Source organism: Entelurus aequoreus, linkage group LG03 (assembly GCF_033978785.1).
Source record: "Entelurus aequoreus isolate RoL-2023_Sb linkage group LG03, RoL_Eaeq_v1.1, whole genome shotgun sequence".
In the NCBI taxonomy this organism is placed as follows: domain Eukaryota; kingdom Metazoa; phylum Chordata; class Actinopteri; order Syngnathiformes; family Syngnathidae; genus Entelurus; species Entelurus aequoreus.
Window position 1 is genome coordinate 979,809 of NC_084733.1, and position 17,500 is coordinate 997,308.

Consider the following 17,500-nt stretch of genomic DNA (forward strand, 5'->3'; position numbering starts at 1 on the left):
TAAAGTAAAGTAGTGATGGCGTACATGTTGTCCTCTCCATCCTGGCTGTATGGCCTGCATTCATGTGCGTACGTGTGCACTCCTCTAGTAGTAAAGTAAAGTAGTGATGGCGTACATGTTGTCCTCTCCATGGCCTGCATTCATGTGCGTACGTGTGCACTCCTCTAGTAGTAAAATAAAGTAGTGATGGCGTACCTGTTGTCCTCTCCATCCTGGTTGTATGGCCTGTATTCATGTGCGTACGTGTGCACTCCTCCAGTAGTAAAGTAAAGTAGTGATGGCGTACATGCTGTCCTCTCCATCCTGGTTGTATGGCCTGCATTCATGTGCGTACGTGTGCACTCCTCTAGTAGTAAAGTAAAGTAGTGATGCCGTACATGTTGTCCTCTCCATGGCCTGCATTCATGTGCGTACGTGTGCACTCCTCCAGTAGTAAAATAAAGTAGTGATGGCGTACATGTTGTCCTCTCCATCCTGGCTGTATGGCCTGCATTCATGTGCGTACGTGTGCACTCCTCTAGTAGTAAAGTAAAGTAGTGATGGCGTACATGTTGTCCTCTCCATGGCCTGCATTCATGTGCGTACGTGTGCACTCCTCCAGTAGTAAAATAAAGTAGTGATGGCGTACATGTTGTCCTCTCCATCCTGGCTGTATGGCCTGCATTCATGTGCGTACGTGTGCACTCCTCTAGTAGTAAAGTAAAGTAGTGATGGCGTACATGTTGTCCTCTCCATGGCCTGCATTCATGTGCGTATGTGTGCACTCCTCTAGTAGTAAAATAAAGTAGTGATGGCGTAACTGTTGTCCTCTCCATCCTGGTTGTATGGCCTGTATTCATGTGCGTACGTGTGCACTCCTCTAGTAGTAAAGTAAAGTAGTGATGGCGTACATGTTGTCCTCTCCATCCTGGCTGTATGGCCTGCATTCATGTGCGTACGTGTGCACTCCTCTAGTAGTAAAGTAAAGTAGTGATGGCGTACATGTTGTCCTCTCCATGGCCTGCATTCATGTGCGTACGTGTGCACTCCTCTAGTAGTAAAATAAAGTAGTGATGGCGTACATGCTGTCCTCTCCATGGCCTGCATTCATGTGCGTACGTGTGCACTCCTCCAGGCGTCAACCTGCTGGTGGGCACAGAGAACGGTCTCATGCTGCTGGACCGCAGCGGCCAAGGCAAAGTTTACAACCTGATCACCAGGCGTCGCTTCCTGCAGATGGACGTGCTGGAGGGGCTCAACGTGCTGGTCACCATATCTGGTAGGTCACCATATCTGGTAGGTCACCATATCTGGTTAGTCACCATATCTGGTAGGTCACCATATCTGGTTATTCACCATATCTGGTAGGTCACCATATCTGGTTAGTCACCATATCTGGTAGGTCCCGTCTACACCGTAGCCACGCTGGATCGGCTCAAAGTAAACAACCTCAGTGTTTTGCTGTTTTTCAAAGTAAACAACATCAGTCTTTTGCTGTTTTTCAAAGTAAACAACATCAGTCTTTTGCTGTTTTTTATGCTATTGTGATTGTGTAGGTTGTTTTTACGTCTTCAAATTGAAGTGTAGTGATGCCCAGTGAGTGTGTGTGTGTCACGGTGTCGCAACATCATTTATTGTGGTCTTCCACGTCATTTAATGTGGCGCCATACATCTTTCAAATTGGCCCTCTGAGGGCAGCCATACTTGCCATGTGGCCCTCAATGAAAACAAGTTTGACACCCCTGATGTAGAGCAGTACATGACAATCAAAGTCGTCTTTTAAAGGTTTATGATGGTGACTCGCATTATTATTATTATTATTATTGTTGTTGTTATTATTATTGATATTGTTATTATTATTACTATTATCATTATTAGTATTATTATTATTGTTATTTTTATTATTATTATTATTGGTATTACTATAATTATTGTTATTATTATTATTATTGTTATTGCTATTGTTTTCATTATTATTATTGTTATTGTTATTATTAGTGTTATTGTTGTTGTTATTATTAATATTATTGTTATTATTATTATTATTGCTGATATTGTTAAAATTATTGTTATTATTATTATTGCTATTATTATTATTGTTATGATTATTTTTGTTATTATCATTATTAGTATTGTTATTATTGTTATTTTTATTATTAGTATTATTATTGGCATTACTATAATTATTGTTATTATTTTATTATTATTATTGTTATTATTTTATTATTATTATTGTTATTGCTATTGTTCTTATTATTATTGTTGTTATTGTTATTATTAGTGTTATTATTGTTCTTATTATTAATATTATTGTTATTATTATTATTGCTATTATTATTATTATTATTATTATTGTTATTATTATTGTTGTTATTATTATTAGTGTTATTGTTGTTATTATTAGTATTATTGTTATTATTATTATTGTTATTAGTTTATCAATATTATTAGTAGTATTATTATTGTTCTTATTATTATCATTATTTTTATTATTATTAATATTTTTTTATTATTATTATTGTTATTGCTATTGTTATTATTATTATTGTTGTTATTATTATTTTTGTTATTATTGTTGTTATTATTAATATTAGTGTTATTATTATTATTGTTATGATTATTGTTGTTATTATCATTATTAGTATTATTATTATTATTATTATTTTTATTATTAGTATTATTATTGGCATTACTATAATTATTGTTATTATTGTTATTATTATTGTTATTGCTATTGTTATTATTATTATTTTTATTGTTATTATTAGTGTAATTATTGTTCTTATTATTAATATTATTGTTATTATTATTATTGCTATTATTATTATTATTATTATTATTATGGTTATTATATTGTTGTTATTATTATTAGTGTTATTGTTGTTATTATTAATATTATTGTTATTATTGTTATTAGTTTATCAATATTATTATTATTAGTATTATTGTTGTTATTATTATCATTATTGTTGTTATTATGAATATTATTTTATTATTAGTATTGTTGTTATTATTGCTATTGTTATTATTATTGTTGTTATTGTTATTATTATTGTTGCTATTATTAATATTATTGTTATTATTATTATTGTTATTAGTTTATCAATATTATTATTAGTATTATTATTGTTGTTCTTATTGTTATTATTATTGTTGTTATTATTATTATTGTTATTGTTATTATTATTATTATTGTTATTGTTATTATTAGTATTGTGGTTATTGTTATTATTATTGTTATTGTTATTGTTATTATTATGATTATTATTATTATTATTATTGTTATTATTAATAGTATTGTTAATATTATTATTGTTATTAGTTTATCAATATTATTAGTAGTATTATTATTGTTGTTGTTATTATTGTTATTGCTATTGTTATTACTATTGTTGTTGTTGTTTTTATTATTGTTGTTATTGTTATTATTATTGTTGTTATTATTAATATTATTGTTAATATTATTATTGTTATTAGTTTATCAATATTATTATTAGTATTATTATTATTGTTGCTGTTCTTATTGTTATTATTATTGTTGTTATTATTATTGTTGTTATTATTATTGTTGTTATTGTTATTATTATTATTGTTATTATTATGATTATTATTGTTATTGTTATTATTATTATCATTATTGTTATTGTCTTTGTGGTCCAGGCAAGAAGAACAAGCTGCGTGTTTATTACTTGTCCTGGCTGAGGAACAGAATATTACACAACGACCCAGAAGTGGAGAAGAAGCAAGGCTGGATCACAGTGGGGGAGCTGGAGGGCTGTGTACACTACAAAGTTGGTAAGAAAACAAAGCTAGAGGGCTGTGTACATTACAAAGTTGGTAAGAAAACAAAGCTAGAGGGCTGTGTACACTACAAAGTTGGTAAGAAAACAAAGCTAGAGGGCTGTGTACACTACAAAGTTGGTAAGAAAACAAAGCTACAGGGCTGTGTACACTACAAAGTTGGTAAGAAAACAAAGCTAGAGGGCTGTGTACATTACAAAGTTGGTAAGAAAACAAAGCTAGAGGGCTGTGTACATTACAAAGTTGGTAAGAAAACAAAGCTAGAGGGCTGTGTACATTACAAAGTTGGTAAGAAAACAAAGCTAGAGGGCTGTGTACTCTACAAAGTTGGTAAGAAAACAAAGCTAGAGGGCTGTGTACATTACAAAGTTGGTAAGAAAACAAAGCTGGAGGGCTGTGTACATTACAAAGTTGGTAAGAAAACAAAGCTAGAGGGCTGTGTACATTACAAAGTTGGTAAGAAAACGAAGCTAGAGGGCTGTGTACATTACAAAGTTGGTAAGAAAACAACAGCAGTCTGGTGAGAGGGTGAGGAAATACAGTACATGAAATATGATGTGTTTTCAGTCAAGTATGAGAGAATCAAGTTCCTGGTGATTGCTCTAAAGAACTCGGTGGAAATCTACGCCTGGGCGCCCAAACCCTACCACAAGTTTATGGCCTTCAAGGTAAACCTTTTCTAGATCTTCATGAAACCTTTTGGAATAGTCTTAAACAGGATAAGGAGTTATTTGCATTATTTGAACAAGTAATCTGCTACTTTACGAACCTCACCTTCTTAGTGTGTCTGACCTGGCGGCCCCGCCTCCACCCACAGAGACAAAGAAACAAATGGGATCAGTGATTACATTTTGGGGCTGATCTGAATCAGCGTTATTCAGGATCATTTAAGACACAGCTGTCAAACTCAACGCCACTGTGCTAACTTTCCCCGTGTTATCATGCTAACATTAGCAGGCCAACATTTTATGCTAGTATTTTAGCTCCTTTGATCATCAATTTATGGATTTTGAGACAAGTCTCCATTTTGCAAGAATTATTTCCTGATGCAAGCTTGCTAGCTTCAGTCAACCTGAGGTTTACAGCCCAGATAGCAGGCCCAAAAACTGCAAGAATTAGTAGGGGTGTGACCATATCCAATCTTACGCTAGGATATATTCACGGTATTAAGGCCACGGTACAATATTATTGTGGTATATGTCCAAAAAAAATGTCCTAGTGTGGCAGGAATGTTTAGGATAAACACGCTTACTGTAATTAAGCACACAAATAACCTTAAAATGTTCTAGTGATATTTTTTTGCTACAAACAAGTGTTTCTAAGTGCAAATACCGTACTTTCCAGGCCATAGGGTGCACCTTAGGGTTTTGAGAAAAAAAAGGATTTTAAGTGCGTCTTATAGTCCGGGAAAATACGGTATATCCATAACCGTGTTTATGTTATGAATCCAACTTGTTTGGGATAAAAGTAGAATAAAGTGAAAGAAGCATTGTGAGTGTGTACATATTCCATCAGGTGCTGGTAAAGAGTTCAAATAAATCTTGAAGGTGCTAAAAAGTAGTGAAGGTGACCAATAATCGCTAAAAGGTTAGCATTTAATCAACTTCCGACTCCTTTTCACTCCTATTCAATTGTACTACAGTGGAACTGGAATAGAATGGGTGCTCAGATAAAGCTTCATGTCTCGTTTGCCCTCCTTTTCGTCTGGCAGTCCTTCGCCGAGCTGCAGCACCGACCCCAGCTGGTGGACCTGACCGTGGAGGAAGGTCAGAGGCTGAAGGTCATCTACGGCTCCAGCGTGGGCTTCCATGTCGTCGACGTGGACTCGGGCAACCCGTACGACATCTACATCCCGTCACACGTGAGTCCGGCCCCACGCACCCGTGTCGTCGTGGCAACGAGGACCACCGGCTACGTGTGGCTAGCTTACGCGCTGTTAGCGCTAGCTGATGTTGTTGTCGCCGACCAAAGTAAAGAAAAGTGTGCTAAAGTAAAGACTTGATTACACAAACTAGAGGTACTAGTGATACTACAATACTTGATATCAATCCAATACCAAGTAAATACAGGGCCAGTATCGCCGAAACTGATACTATTTATTTTTTTACAAGGTACAAATGATATAAAGTCTTTTAAGTAAGGTTGTCCTTTTCTACAAAGCCCAAAAGCAGTGAAGGTGGCACTTTGTGTAATTCCTAAATAAAAACAGAATACAATGATTTGCCCCCATACCATCACAGATGGGTAAGTTACCCATGTCTTGGCCACTAATACACCTCCATACCATCACAGATGGGTAAGTTACCCATGTCTTGGCCACTAATACACCCCCATACCATCACAGATGGGTAAGTTACCCATGTCTTGGCCACTAATACACCCCCATACCATCACAGATGTGTAAGTTACCCATGTCTTGGCCACTAATACACCTCCATACCATCACAGATGTGTAAGTTACCCATGTCTTGGCCACTAATACACCCCCATACCATCACAGATGGGTAAGTTACCCATGTCTTGGCCACTAATACACCCCCATACCATCACAGATGGGTAAGTTACCCATGTCTTGGCCACTAATACACCCCCATACCATCACAGATGGGTAAGTTACCCATGTCTTGGCCACTAATACACCCCCATACCATCACAGATGGGTAAGTTACCCATGTCTTGGCCATTAATACACCTCCATACCATCACAGATGTGTAAGTTACCCATGTCTTGGCCACTAATATACCCCCATACCATCACAGATGTGTAAGTTACCCATGTCTTGGCCACTAATACACCCCCATACCATCACAGATGGGTAAGTTACCCATGTCTTGGCCACTAATACACCCCCATACCATCACACATGTGTAAGTTACCCATGTCTTGGCCACTAATACACCCCCATACCATCACAGATGTGTAAGTTACCCATGTCTTGGCCACTAATACACCCCCATACCATCTCAGATGTGTATAAAAACTTGTCAATACAAACTAGTATCAAATAGCTGGCAGATACACCAAAGCTAAGCACGTAGTGGTCATTGAACACTAAAAACTTGTCAATACAAACTAGTATCAAATAGCTGGCAGCTACACCACAGCTAAGCACGTAGTGGTCATTGAACAATAAAAACTTGTCAATACAAACTATAGTATCAAATAGTTATAGTTCCTTACCCATACAAAGCGTGTTAAAAAGTATCCAGTAACAAGCGTGTCCGCATCATTCAACTTACTGCGTCATGAGCTTAACTTCCACTAGGTGTCACCAAAAAGCTATTCCCACTCCACTTCAACTTAAAGACAGTATAAGTCCACTAATAATAAAAAGTGTTTTTCATTGTTCTTGGTGTGACTCACTACACTCCATCAGAACTTTTCCAACATTTCCCACAACTAAATAAGACAAGTGTGTTCCACTCCTGCTGACGTCGTATCGTGTTGTGCTTTTTCTGTGTGTGTGTGTGTGTTGTGTTCATTTGTGTGGGCGGGCCTTAGCACAGCCTGAGACTACTTTATAACTTTATAACTCAGACAAACGTGACAAGAACGCCAAGATTGGATTGAGAGACAAAAATGTTGCCCCGTTGGTGAAAGTAAACAACAACATGTTGTCGTATTCACTTCCTGTCTCTCTCTCCTTCCTGCCCACGTGTCTTTCAGTGCGCCAACGACGCCAAGGTGACGCCACTGTACTAACGTGTAGATGTATACGTATGTAGATGTGTACATTGTTAGTGCACAAGTAACCTCCTAGTGCCAGAGTACACAACATAACCACGGATGATGTCGTTGTTTGTGTGATAAAACTCATCTTGCCTCACACATAACGTAGCATCAGCATCTAACACGTCTAATTCCATATTCTCTGGTAGTTATGAGAATGTACAGTCATGGTCATAAGTGTACGTACACGTGTCAGGAACATCATGTCATTGACTTTACAATCATTTCTACAAGTCTTATTGTTAGTGATGTAGTGATTGGAGCACATACTTGTTGCTTCTTTGATGAATTTATTATATGTCTACTGAAAATGTGAGGGTGAAAAGTATACATACAGCAATGTTCATATTTGCTTCCTTGGCAAGTTGACCTGCAATAAGACACTTTTGGTAGCCATCCACAAGCTGCTGCTTGACCACTTGACCACTAAATTGCTGCAGTTCAGCTAAATGTGTTGGACTTGTTTCTTCAGCATTGTCCACACCTTTAAGTCAGGACTTTCTAAAACCTTCATTCTAGCCTGATTTAGCCATTCCTTTACCACTTTTGATGTCATTGTCCTGTTGGAACACCCAACTGCGCCCAACCTCCGGGCTGAGGATTTTAATTTGGAGCTAATCCTCCTTTTTCATTGTCCCATTTAAAGGCCTACTGAAATGATTTTTTAAAATTTAAACGGGAATAGCAGATCCATTCTATGTGTCATACTTGATCATTTCGCGATATTGCCATATTTTTGCTGAAAGGATTTAGTAGAGAAAATCGACGATAAAGTTCGCAACTTTTGCTCGCTGATAAAAAAAAGCCTTGCCTGTAGCGGAAGTAGCGTGACGTCACAGGAGCTAGTATTCCTCACAATTCCCCGTTGTTTACAATGGAGCGAGAGAGATTCGGAGCGAGAAAGTGACGATTACCCCATTAATTTGAGCGAGGATGAAAGATTCGTAGATGAGGAACGTTACAGTGAAGGACTTGAGAGGCAGTGCAGGACGTATCTTTTTTCGCTCTGACCGTAACTTAGGTACAAGCTGGCTCATTGGATTCCACACTCTCTCCTTTTTCTATTGTGGATCACGGATTTGTATTTTAAAGCACCTGGGATACTATATCCTCTTGAAAATGAGAGTCCAGAACGCCAAATGGACATTCAGTGCCTTTTATCTCCACGACAATACATCGGCGAAATGCTTTAGCTACGAGCTAACGTGATAGCATCTTGCTTTAACTGCATATAGAAACAAAAGAAATAAACCCCTGACTGGAAGGATAGATAGAAAATCAACAATACTATTAAACCGTGGACATGTAAATACACGGTTAATGCTTTCCAGGCTGGCGAAGGTTAACGATGCTGTGCTAACGACGCCATTGAAGCTAACTTAGCAACCGGACTGCACAGAGCTATGCTAAAAACATTAGCTCTCCACCTACGCCAGCCAGCCCTCATTTGCTCATCAACACCCGTGCTCACCTGCGTTCCAGCAATCGGCAGAAGGACGAAGGACTTCACCCAATGCGTTTGGCGGCCCGGAGACGTAGGAAGTCAAGGTGAAGTCGGCGGCTAGCGCGGCTAGCGCGGCTAGCGCGGCTAGCGCGGCTAGCGCGGCTAGCGCGGCTAGCGCGGCTAGCGCTCCAACAAAGTCCTCCTGGTTGTGTTGCTGTAGTCCGCTGCTAATACACCGATCCCACCTACAACTGTCTTCTTTGCAGCCTTCATTGTTCATTAAAAAAATTGCAAAAGATGTCCAGAATACTGTGGAATTATGAAATGAAAACAGAGCTTTTTGTATAGGATTCTACGGGGTACCATAACTTCCGTTACTCGGACTTCGTCACGCGCATACGTCATCATACCGCGATGTTTCAGCCGGATATTTCCCGGGAATTTTAAAATGTCACTTTATAAACTATCAGACTGCGTGGTTGCTAGTAGTGGCTTTCAGTAGGCCTTTAAAGCAGCAGTTCCATTGGCAGCAAAACAGTAATACTACCACCACCATGCTTGACGGTAGGCATGGTGTTCCTGGGATTAAAGGCCTCACCTGTTGCTGGGTATTGTGGCCAAACAGCTCCACTTTTGTTTCATCTGACCACAGAACTTTCCTCCAGAAGGTCCTATCTTTGTCCGTGTGATGTCAAATGAAATGACTTGAAATTATCTCCTCAATATTTGCACATTTGGGTTCCATTTAAAATGTTTCTCGTTTTAGTCCTGCTTGTCCGTTTTCATAAAAATGTAATGTTTTCAAAAATACTTTACTGTTATTTGTAAAGATAAAATGATACCAAATGAATATGGAAACATGTATATAACATGACCAAATAATCCCCTAAATGATGGTCTGGTCAAATGTAATTATTAATATTACAGTAATGTTTCATTTGTAGGTGTCAGACAATATATTCATTGATTGATGCTGCTGATAATAATAATAATAATAATGATAATAATGATAATAATAATAATAATGTGTTGCTGTGGGCAGAGATGAGTTCTTTCACCATTCTGTCACTCTTGTGTTGTTCATTGTTGTACTTGTGAGTCACACCAGCTGCACTAAAGTGTACGTACAGTAAATACAGTACTTGTTGGCAGGATATCCAACACAACACTATATAAATGCTACTTTTGCCTCATTATTTGAATGATGCCCTGCATAAACATGAACAATGTGTAACTTTGTGGCTGTCCAAATATACATCTGTGTGAAGTTGCCCCCCCCTAACTACTATAGTTTATTGTTACTAACATGTAATTAACGTGTTATTATTCTTAACTAGTCCTCCTACTAACATCTCCCCAAACTTGTTCAATTTGTTTGTGCTAACTATTATAGTCTAGAAGTTATTAACATAATGTGACTCATAATCAAATCTCCCCAAAGAGTCACAATCGTTTGATCTGACTATTATCATTTTGAAGTTATTGACGTTTTATGGTTTTATCTTAACATGACATTAATATTATTACCAACTAGTCCCCACCTTGTCAAAACCTCCCCAAACCAGTCCCAATAGTTTGTGCTACATTTGTGCTATTTATGCTGCAAAAATATTTGACCTAACCCCTAAGTGTCAAAGTCAAGGCCCGCGGGTCAAATCCGGCCCGCGGATGAATGATCTGTGGCCCCCGGGATGATATTTGATTAGTATTTGAAGCGGCCCGCAGGCCACAGCCGCCTGCTGCTGTTTTGCACGCACCAATACTCCATCAGTGTTGGCGCTAGGAATTTTCAAAATGGGGTCCCAGGGACCCCATCAAGTCATAAAAATGGGGTCCCACAGTACATTTTTGGGGTTCCACTTTTTTACAAGTGTTTTGAAAACAAATGCTAAATGTATGCATTATCCTGTTATATCTCACATTCTATATTGTGTTGTACATTATCCTGTTATATCTCACATTCTATATTGTGTTGTACATTATCCTGTTATATCTCACATTCTATATTGTGTTGTACATTATCCTGTTATATCTCACATTCTATATTGTGTTGTACATTATCCTGTTATATCTCACATTCTATATTGTGTTGTACATTATCCTGTTATATCTCACATTATATATTGTGTTGTACATTATCCTGTTGTATCTCACATTCTATATTGTGTTGTACATTATCCTGTTATATCTCACATTCTATATTGTGTTGTACATTATCCTGTTATATCTCACATTCTATATTGTGTTGTACACTATCCTGTTATATCTCACATTCTATATTGTGTTGTACATTATCCTGTTATATCTCACATTCTATATTGTGTTGTACATGATCCTGTTATATCTCACATTCTATATTGTGTTGTACATGATCCTGTTATATCTCACATTCTATATTGTGTTGTACATTATCCTGTTATATCTCACATTCTATATTGTGTTGTACATTATCCTGTTATATCTCACATTCTATATTGTTGTACATGATCCTGTTATATCTCACATTCTATATTGTGTTGTACATTATCCTGTTATATCTCACATTCTATATTGTGTTGTACATGATCCTGTTATATCTCACATTCTATATTGTGTTGTACATTATCCTGTTATATCTCACATTCTATATTGTGTTGTACATTATCCTGTTATATCTCACATTCTATATTGTGTTGTACATTATACTGTTATATCTCACATTCTATATTGTGTTGTACATGATCCTGTTATATCTCACATTCTATATTGTGTTGAACATTATCCTGTTATATCTCACATTCTATATTGTGTTGTACATTATCCTGTTATATGTCACATTCTATATTGTTTTGTACATTATCCTGTTATATCTCACATTCTATATTGTGTTGTACATTATCCTGTTATATCTCACATTCTATATTGTGTTGTACATTATCCTGTTATATCTCACATTCTATATTGTGTTGTACATTATCCTGTTATATCTCACATTCTATATTGTGTTGTACATTATCCTGTTATATCTCACATTCTATATTGTGTTGTACATGATCCTGTTATATCTCACATTCTATATTTGTTGTAAATTATCCTGTCATATCTCACATTCTATATTGTGTTGTACATTATCCTGTTATACCTCACATTATATATTGTGTTGTACATTATCCTGTTATATCTCACATTCTATATTGTGTTCTGGAAAAAGGTTGTCATAAACCTTACTTCAGTCATAAAAAAATGGTATGCATATGTACATTTATTCAGTTATAAATATTCAGTCATGGATCTAAAGCAGGCAGGGGTGGGCAATTAATTTTTACCGGGGGCCGCATGAGCAACCCGAGCACTGCTGGAGGGCCACATTGACAATATTTCAATTCAATTTTGCTCAATATTATTTTTGATACACCGTAAGATAAATAATAATAATAATTAATAATAATAATAATAATTTCATTTAACCAAACTTAACTTTGTACAAAAGCAGATTGCTTTTGATGGTTTTATTTTGAACACTGTCTTACACAACACTTTCTGATGTATAATACAATGCAAAAATGTCCATTTCTGTCACTTTATCCTGCATCCTCTTTAAAAGTCCAACATTTTTCCCCGTCAGATTTGGACAACCATCTGTTGTCACACCTGCCAGCTTGTCCCATGTCAGTCCTAACATGTCCAAACACGCATTTACCTTTGTGAACAAGTCATTACCTGTGGTTGTCTCTTGAATTGACTGCATGGCTGCCAGCTCCTCCGTGATTTGAAAGTCAGCAGTTATCCCACGTAAGAAGATGAGCAGCTGGGCGCTGCTTCACTCACAGGTCACACACGGACATACGCCCATAAATAACACTTTTCAAAATAAAAGCAGCACAGTTGTGTTGCAGGCACGACATGGATGTTTTTTCAACTTTATTTTGTAATTTGTGATTGCCGCTGTTCACATTCACTCACAATCGCGCACGAGCATACGTCCACACGGAAGTAATACAAATAACGCTTTTCAAAACAAAATGAATGCCCAGGTCTGGTCTAAACTTTACCATTGCCAATTTTGTTTTCTACATTTTTGTTGTAATATTTTCAGAATGTGTTTGTTCTATTTTTTGTAAGTAAGACCAAGAAAACAATCTGAAGTTGTCTTTATTTTTGAGTTTTAATGCTATTATTTGAGTAGAGTTGCCCGCACGTGCGGCACATTTTCCTCCCTGAAATGAGTTTGACACCCCTGCTCTAACCAATTTACTTTTGAAGTTATTACCGTGTTATTGTTTTTATGGTATTAACATGTCATTATTCATAACCAACCCTCCAACCAAGTCCTCAAACTGGTCCCGACTATTTGTGCTATGTCTGTCCTGTTGTTTTTCTCTGCAAAAATATTTGGTCTAACGATTATAGTTGTTAAGCTATCAATGGATTATGATTCATAACTAGCTCAAAAAAACGATAATAACGTACAAAACTATCATTTTGCAGCACAAATGTATTACAAGCTATTGGGACTGGTTTGGGGAGGTTTTGACAAGGTGGGGAAGCTGGTTGTTACCGTATTTTCCGGACCATAGGGCGCACCGGATTATAAGACGCACTGCCGATGAGCGGGTCTAGTCAGGTCTATTTTCATACAAAAGGTGCACCGGATTATAAGGCGCAATAAAGGAGTCATATCAGGATTATTTTCTAAATGTAAAAGACTTCCTTGTGGTCTACATAACATGTAATGCTGCTTCTTTGCTCAAAATGTGGCATAGATGATGTTTTACTCATCATCTTCAACTCACTTTCTGACAGTCTCTTCAGGATGCACCGTTTTGTGGGCGTGTCTTATTTACGTGCCTCCACTTGGACAGCGTCATCTTTGTTGTAGCGGTGTAGCGTGCAAGGACGGGAGTGGAAGAAGTGTCAAAAGATGGCGCTAACTGTTTTAATGACATTCACACTTTACTTCCGTCAATAACGGAGCAGCATCTCCTCATCCGGAAACGACAACAACACCCGAAATGTGTCCCGTGAAAAAGTCTCTCTAATAAGTAAAGTTCCTTGGGTGAATAATGTAAAGTCACTACACCGGTATGTTTTAGTGCTTTCATGGTGAGTTTACTGACAGATATAAGTAAGAACTTTACACTACTTTATATTAGAAATGGCCCAAGCTACAATGGCGGATGTGCGCCCATTTTCAGGACTTATGCAGATCCCAAAAACAGATCAGCAGGTACCAAAAGGTAAGACAAGTTGGTTTTGCATAATATTGCAAAACAAAACAGCAGATAATATGTCTGCTAATTTGCGGTCCTTACTCACACACCATAGTAATACTGGTACTTCTGACTATGGTAGCTGTGATGGCCGACAATCCATCAAGTGGTGTGGCTTCAAAGTCGTGCTAAAACATTTTGACAGATTTTTGAGCGCCGTGTGTAATGTTCTTTATTTTCAATGGAACATTTAAAGTTCTGGTGTTGTTTACTGGCGTCATATTGCAGTCTACACGTATCTCTTATGTGTGACTGCCATCTACTGGTCACACTTATCGTTACACCATGGACCAAATAAAATAGCTTTGAGGTCGGTAAGCACAACTGGAATTATTCCGTACATCAGGCGCACCGGCTTATAAGGCGCATTGTGGAGTTTTGAGAAAATGAAAGGATTTTAAGTGCGCCTTGTAGTCCGAAAAATAGGGTAGTCATAATTGATTGATTACTTCAAAACTATCATCTTTATGCAGCACAAACGTTTAGGACAAGTTTGGGGAGATTTTGACATGGCTGATTTGGGGAGGTTCTGAGAAGGCTGGTTATGAATCATAATTCCTTAAAGGCCTACTGAAATGACATTTGTTTATTTAAACGGGAATAGCAGATCCATTCTATGTGTCATACTTGATCATTTCGCGATATTGCCATATTTTTGCTGAAAGGATTTAGTAGAGAAAATCGACGATAAAGTTTGCAACTTTTGCTCGCTGATAAAAAAAAAGCCTTGCCTGTAGCGGAAGTAGCGTGACGTCACAGGAGCTAGTATTCCTCACAATTCCCCGTTGTTTACAATGGAGTGAGAGAGATTTGGACCGAGAAAGTGACGATTACCCCATTAATTTGAGCGAGGATGAAAGATTCGTAGATGAGGAACGTTACAGTGAAGGACTAGAGTGCAGTGCAGGACGTATCTTTTTTCGCTCTGACCGTAACTTAGGTACAAGCTGGCTCATTGGATTCCACACTCTCTCCTTTTTCTATTGTGGATCACAGATTTGTATTTTAAACCACCTCAAATACTATATCCTCTTGAAAATGAGAGTCGAGAACGCAAAATGGACATTCACAGTGACTGAACATGTAAATACACTATTAATAATTCAGCTTTGCGAAGCTAAAAAAATAGAAGCTAACCTTTTTTTTTTTTTTTTTTTTTTTTTTTTTATAATGTCCTGCCCAGCTTCTCGGGCAAATAGAAGCTAACCTAGCTACGTAGCCAACGTGATAGCAGCAGTCTCAAATGCAGATAGAAACTAAATAAAAAAAAACCTGACTGGATGGATAGACAGAAGATCAATAATACTATTAAACCATGAACATGTAAATACACGATTAATAATATTCAGCTTTGCGAAGCTAAAAAAATATAAGCTAACCTAGCTACGTAGCCAACGTGATAGCAGCAGTCTCAAATGCAGATAGAAACTAAATAAATAAAAAACCTGACTGGATGGATAGACAGAAGATCAACAATACTATTAAACCATGAACATGTAAATACACGATTAATAATATTCAGCTTTGCGAAGCTAAAAAAATAGAAGCTAACCTAGCTACGTAGCCAACATGATAGCAGCATTCTCAAATGCAGATAGAAACCAAATTAAAAAAAAACCTGACTGGATGGATAGACAGAAGATCAATAATACTATTAAACCATGAACATGTAAATACACGATTAATAATATTCCGCTTGGCGAAGCTAAAAAAACAGAAGCTAACCTAGCTGTGTAGCTAATTTAGATGCGGCGGCGGGCGTTGTACGCTTTTGACGACACCCCGGCCGCCATCAGAGTCGGCAAGAAACATATATTTCCCCAAAGTTACGTACGTGACATGCACATATCGACACGCACGTACGGGCAAGCGATCAAATGTTTGGAAGCCAAAGCTGTACTCACCGTAGTGCGTCTGCTATCCTGCTCAAAACACAACACAACCTCCTGGTGTTGGTGTTGCTGTAGTCCACCGCTCGCACCTACAACTTTCTTATTTGCAGTCTCCATTGTCCATTAAACAAATTGCTCAATCGCTTTGTTAACAAGCGGTAACTGGTTGTAGTTCAAAAAGTAACGCACACACATACACGAGCTGCTGTTAGCCAAAAGTCACGCTCACACACACTCAAGTTCTCCGCCAACTCACTTGCGCATGCGCGTTCCCCAAAGCCTTAAAGACACAGTACACTAATGCAAATATCACAGATATTACAGTATTGTACTTAGCCGCTAAGACACCGATCCATCCCACCTACAACGTTCTTCTTTGCACTCTTCATTGTTCATTAAACAAATTGCAAAAGATTCAGAATACTGTGGAATTTTGTCGAAGAAAACAAGAGGCTTTTCTATCGGGTCCGATGCGGTCCAACCACTTCCGTTGCTTTTGTGACGTCACGCGCATAAATCATATCCAAAGGAGTTTTTCAAGCGGAAGTGTGGCGGGAAATGTAAAAATGTCACTTTATAAGTTAACCCGGCCGTATTGGCATGTGTTGCAATGTTCAGATGTCATCATTGATATATAAACTATCAGACTGCGTGGTCGCTAGTAGTGGCTTTAAAAACTATAATAGTTAGGACCAATTGTTGGCGTGGGGAGAGGTGGGCGGAGCAACTTTACACGGGTCAAGCTCTTATTTTGTAAAGACTTTGGACACCACGGTTGTTGGATATCCTGACATGAACCAACTGTGAGGACACTTTGTGTTGTTTACGATCACATGACCTGATCACATGACCCGCATCGCAGCACTGACACCTCAGCGTCAACAAACACGCTCTTAAGGGATTAAAAGAGGCAAAACACTGCCGCTGGTGGGAGCTTCTAATGCGATTATGTTTACATTCCACCCATTTGCTTTTTTTTTTCTTCTTCTCTGCGATGTGTGTCAGATCCAGAGCCAGGTGACGCCGCACGCCATCGTGGTGCTGCCCAAAACGGACGGCATGGAGATGCTGCTGTGCTACGAGGACGAGGGCGTCTACGTCAACACCTACGGACGCATCACCAAGGATGTGGTGCTGCAGTGGGGCGAGATGCCCACCTCAGTTGGTACGTGTACCCTTCTGCTAGTTCTACCCTTCTGGAGACAGCAACAACCAACAGTAGCTTCCACATGAGGAGGTGTGAACAAGTGATGACATAAATCATGGTCCCATTGCATCTAATAGAGAGCCAAATACTAGAGTCCGTGAACATTGCTCCAAAGTCTGAATTTTTTGTTGATTTAATGTGCATACAAAAGTCAACATTGAGTGTGTGTGTGTGTGTGTGTGTGTGTGTGTGTGTGCG

At 37.9% G+C, this 17,500-nt stretch overlaps 1 protein-coding gene across 1 annotated transcript in view; it reads left to right on the plus strand.

Moving 5' to 3' along the window:
• LOC133646003 (TRAF2 and NCK-interacting protein kinase-like) overlaps positions 1-17,500 on the plus strand; it is a 180,954-nt gene that overhangs the window by 145,849 nt on the left and 17,605 nt on the right. Inside the window, 5 exon segments of the mRNA XM_062040937.1 lie at positions 1,115-1,258; positions 3,640-3,774; positions 4,348-4,448; positions 5,492-5,641; positions 17,101-17,260. Coding sequence (XP_061896921.1) covers positions 1,115-1,258; positions 3,640-3,774; positions 4,348-4,448; positions 5,492-5,641; positions 17,101-17,260 — 690 coding nt within the window.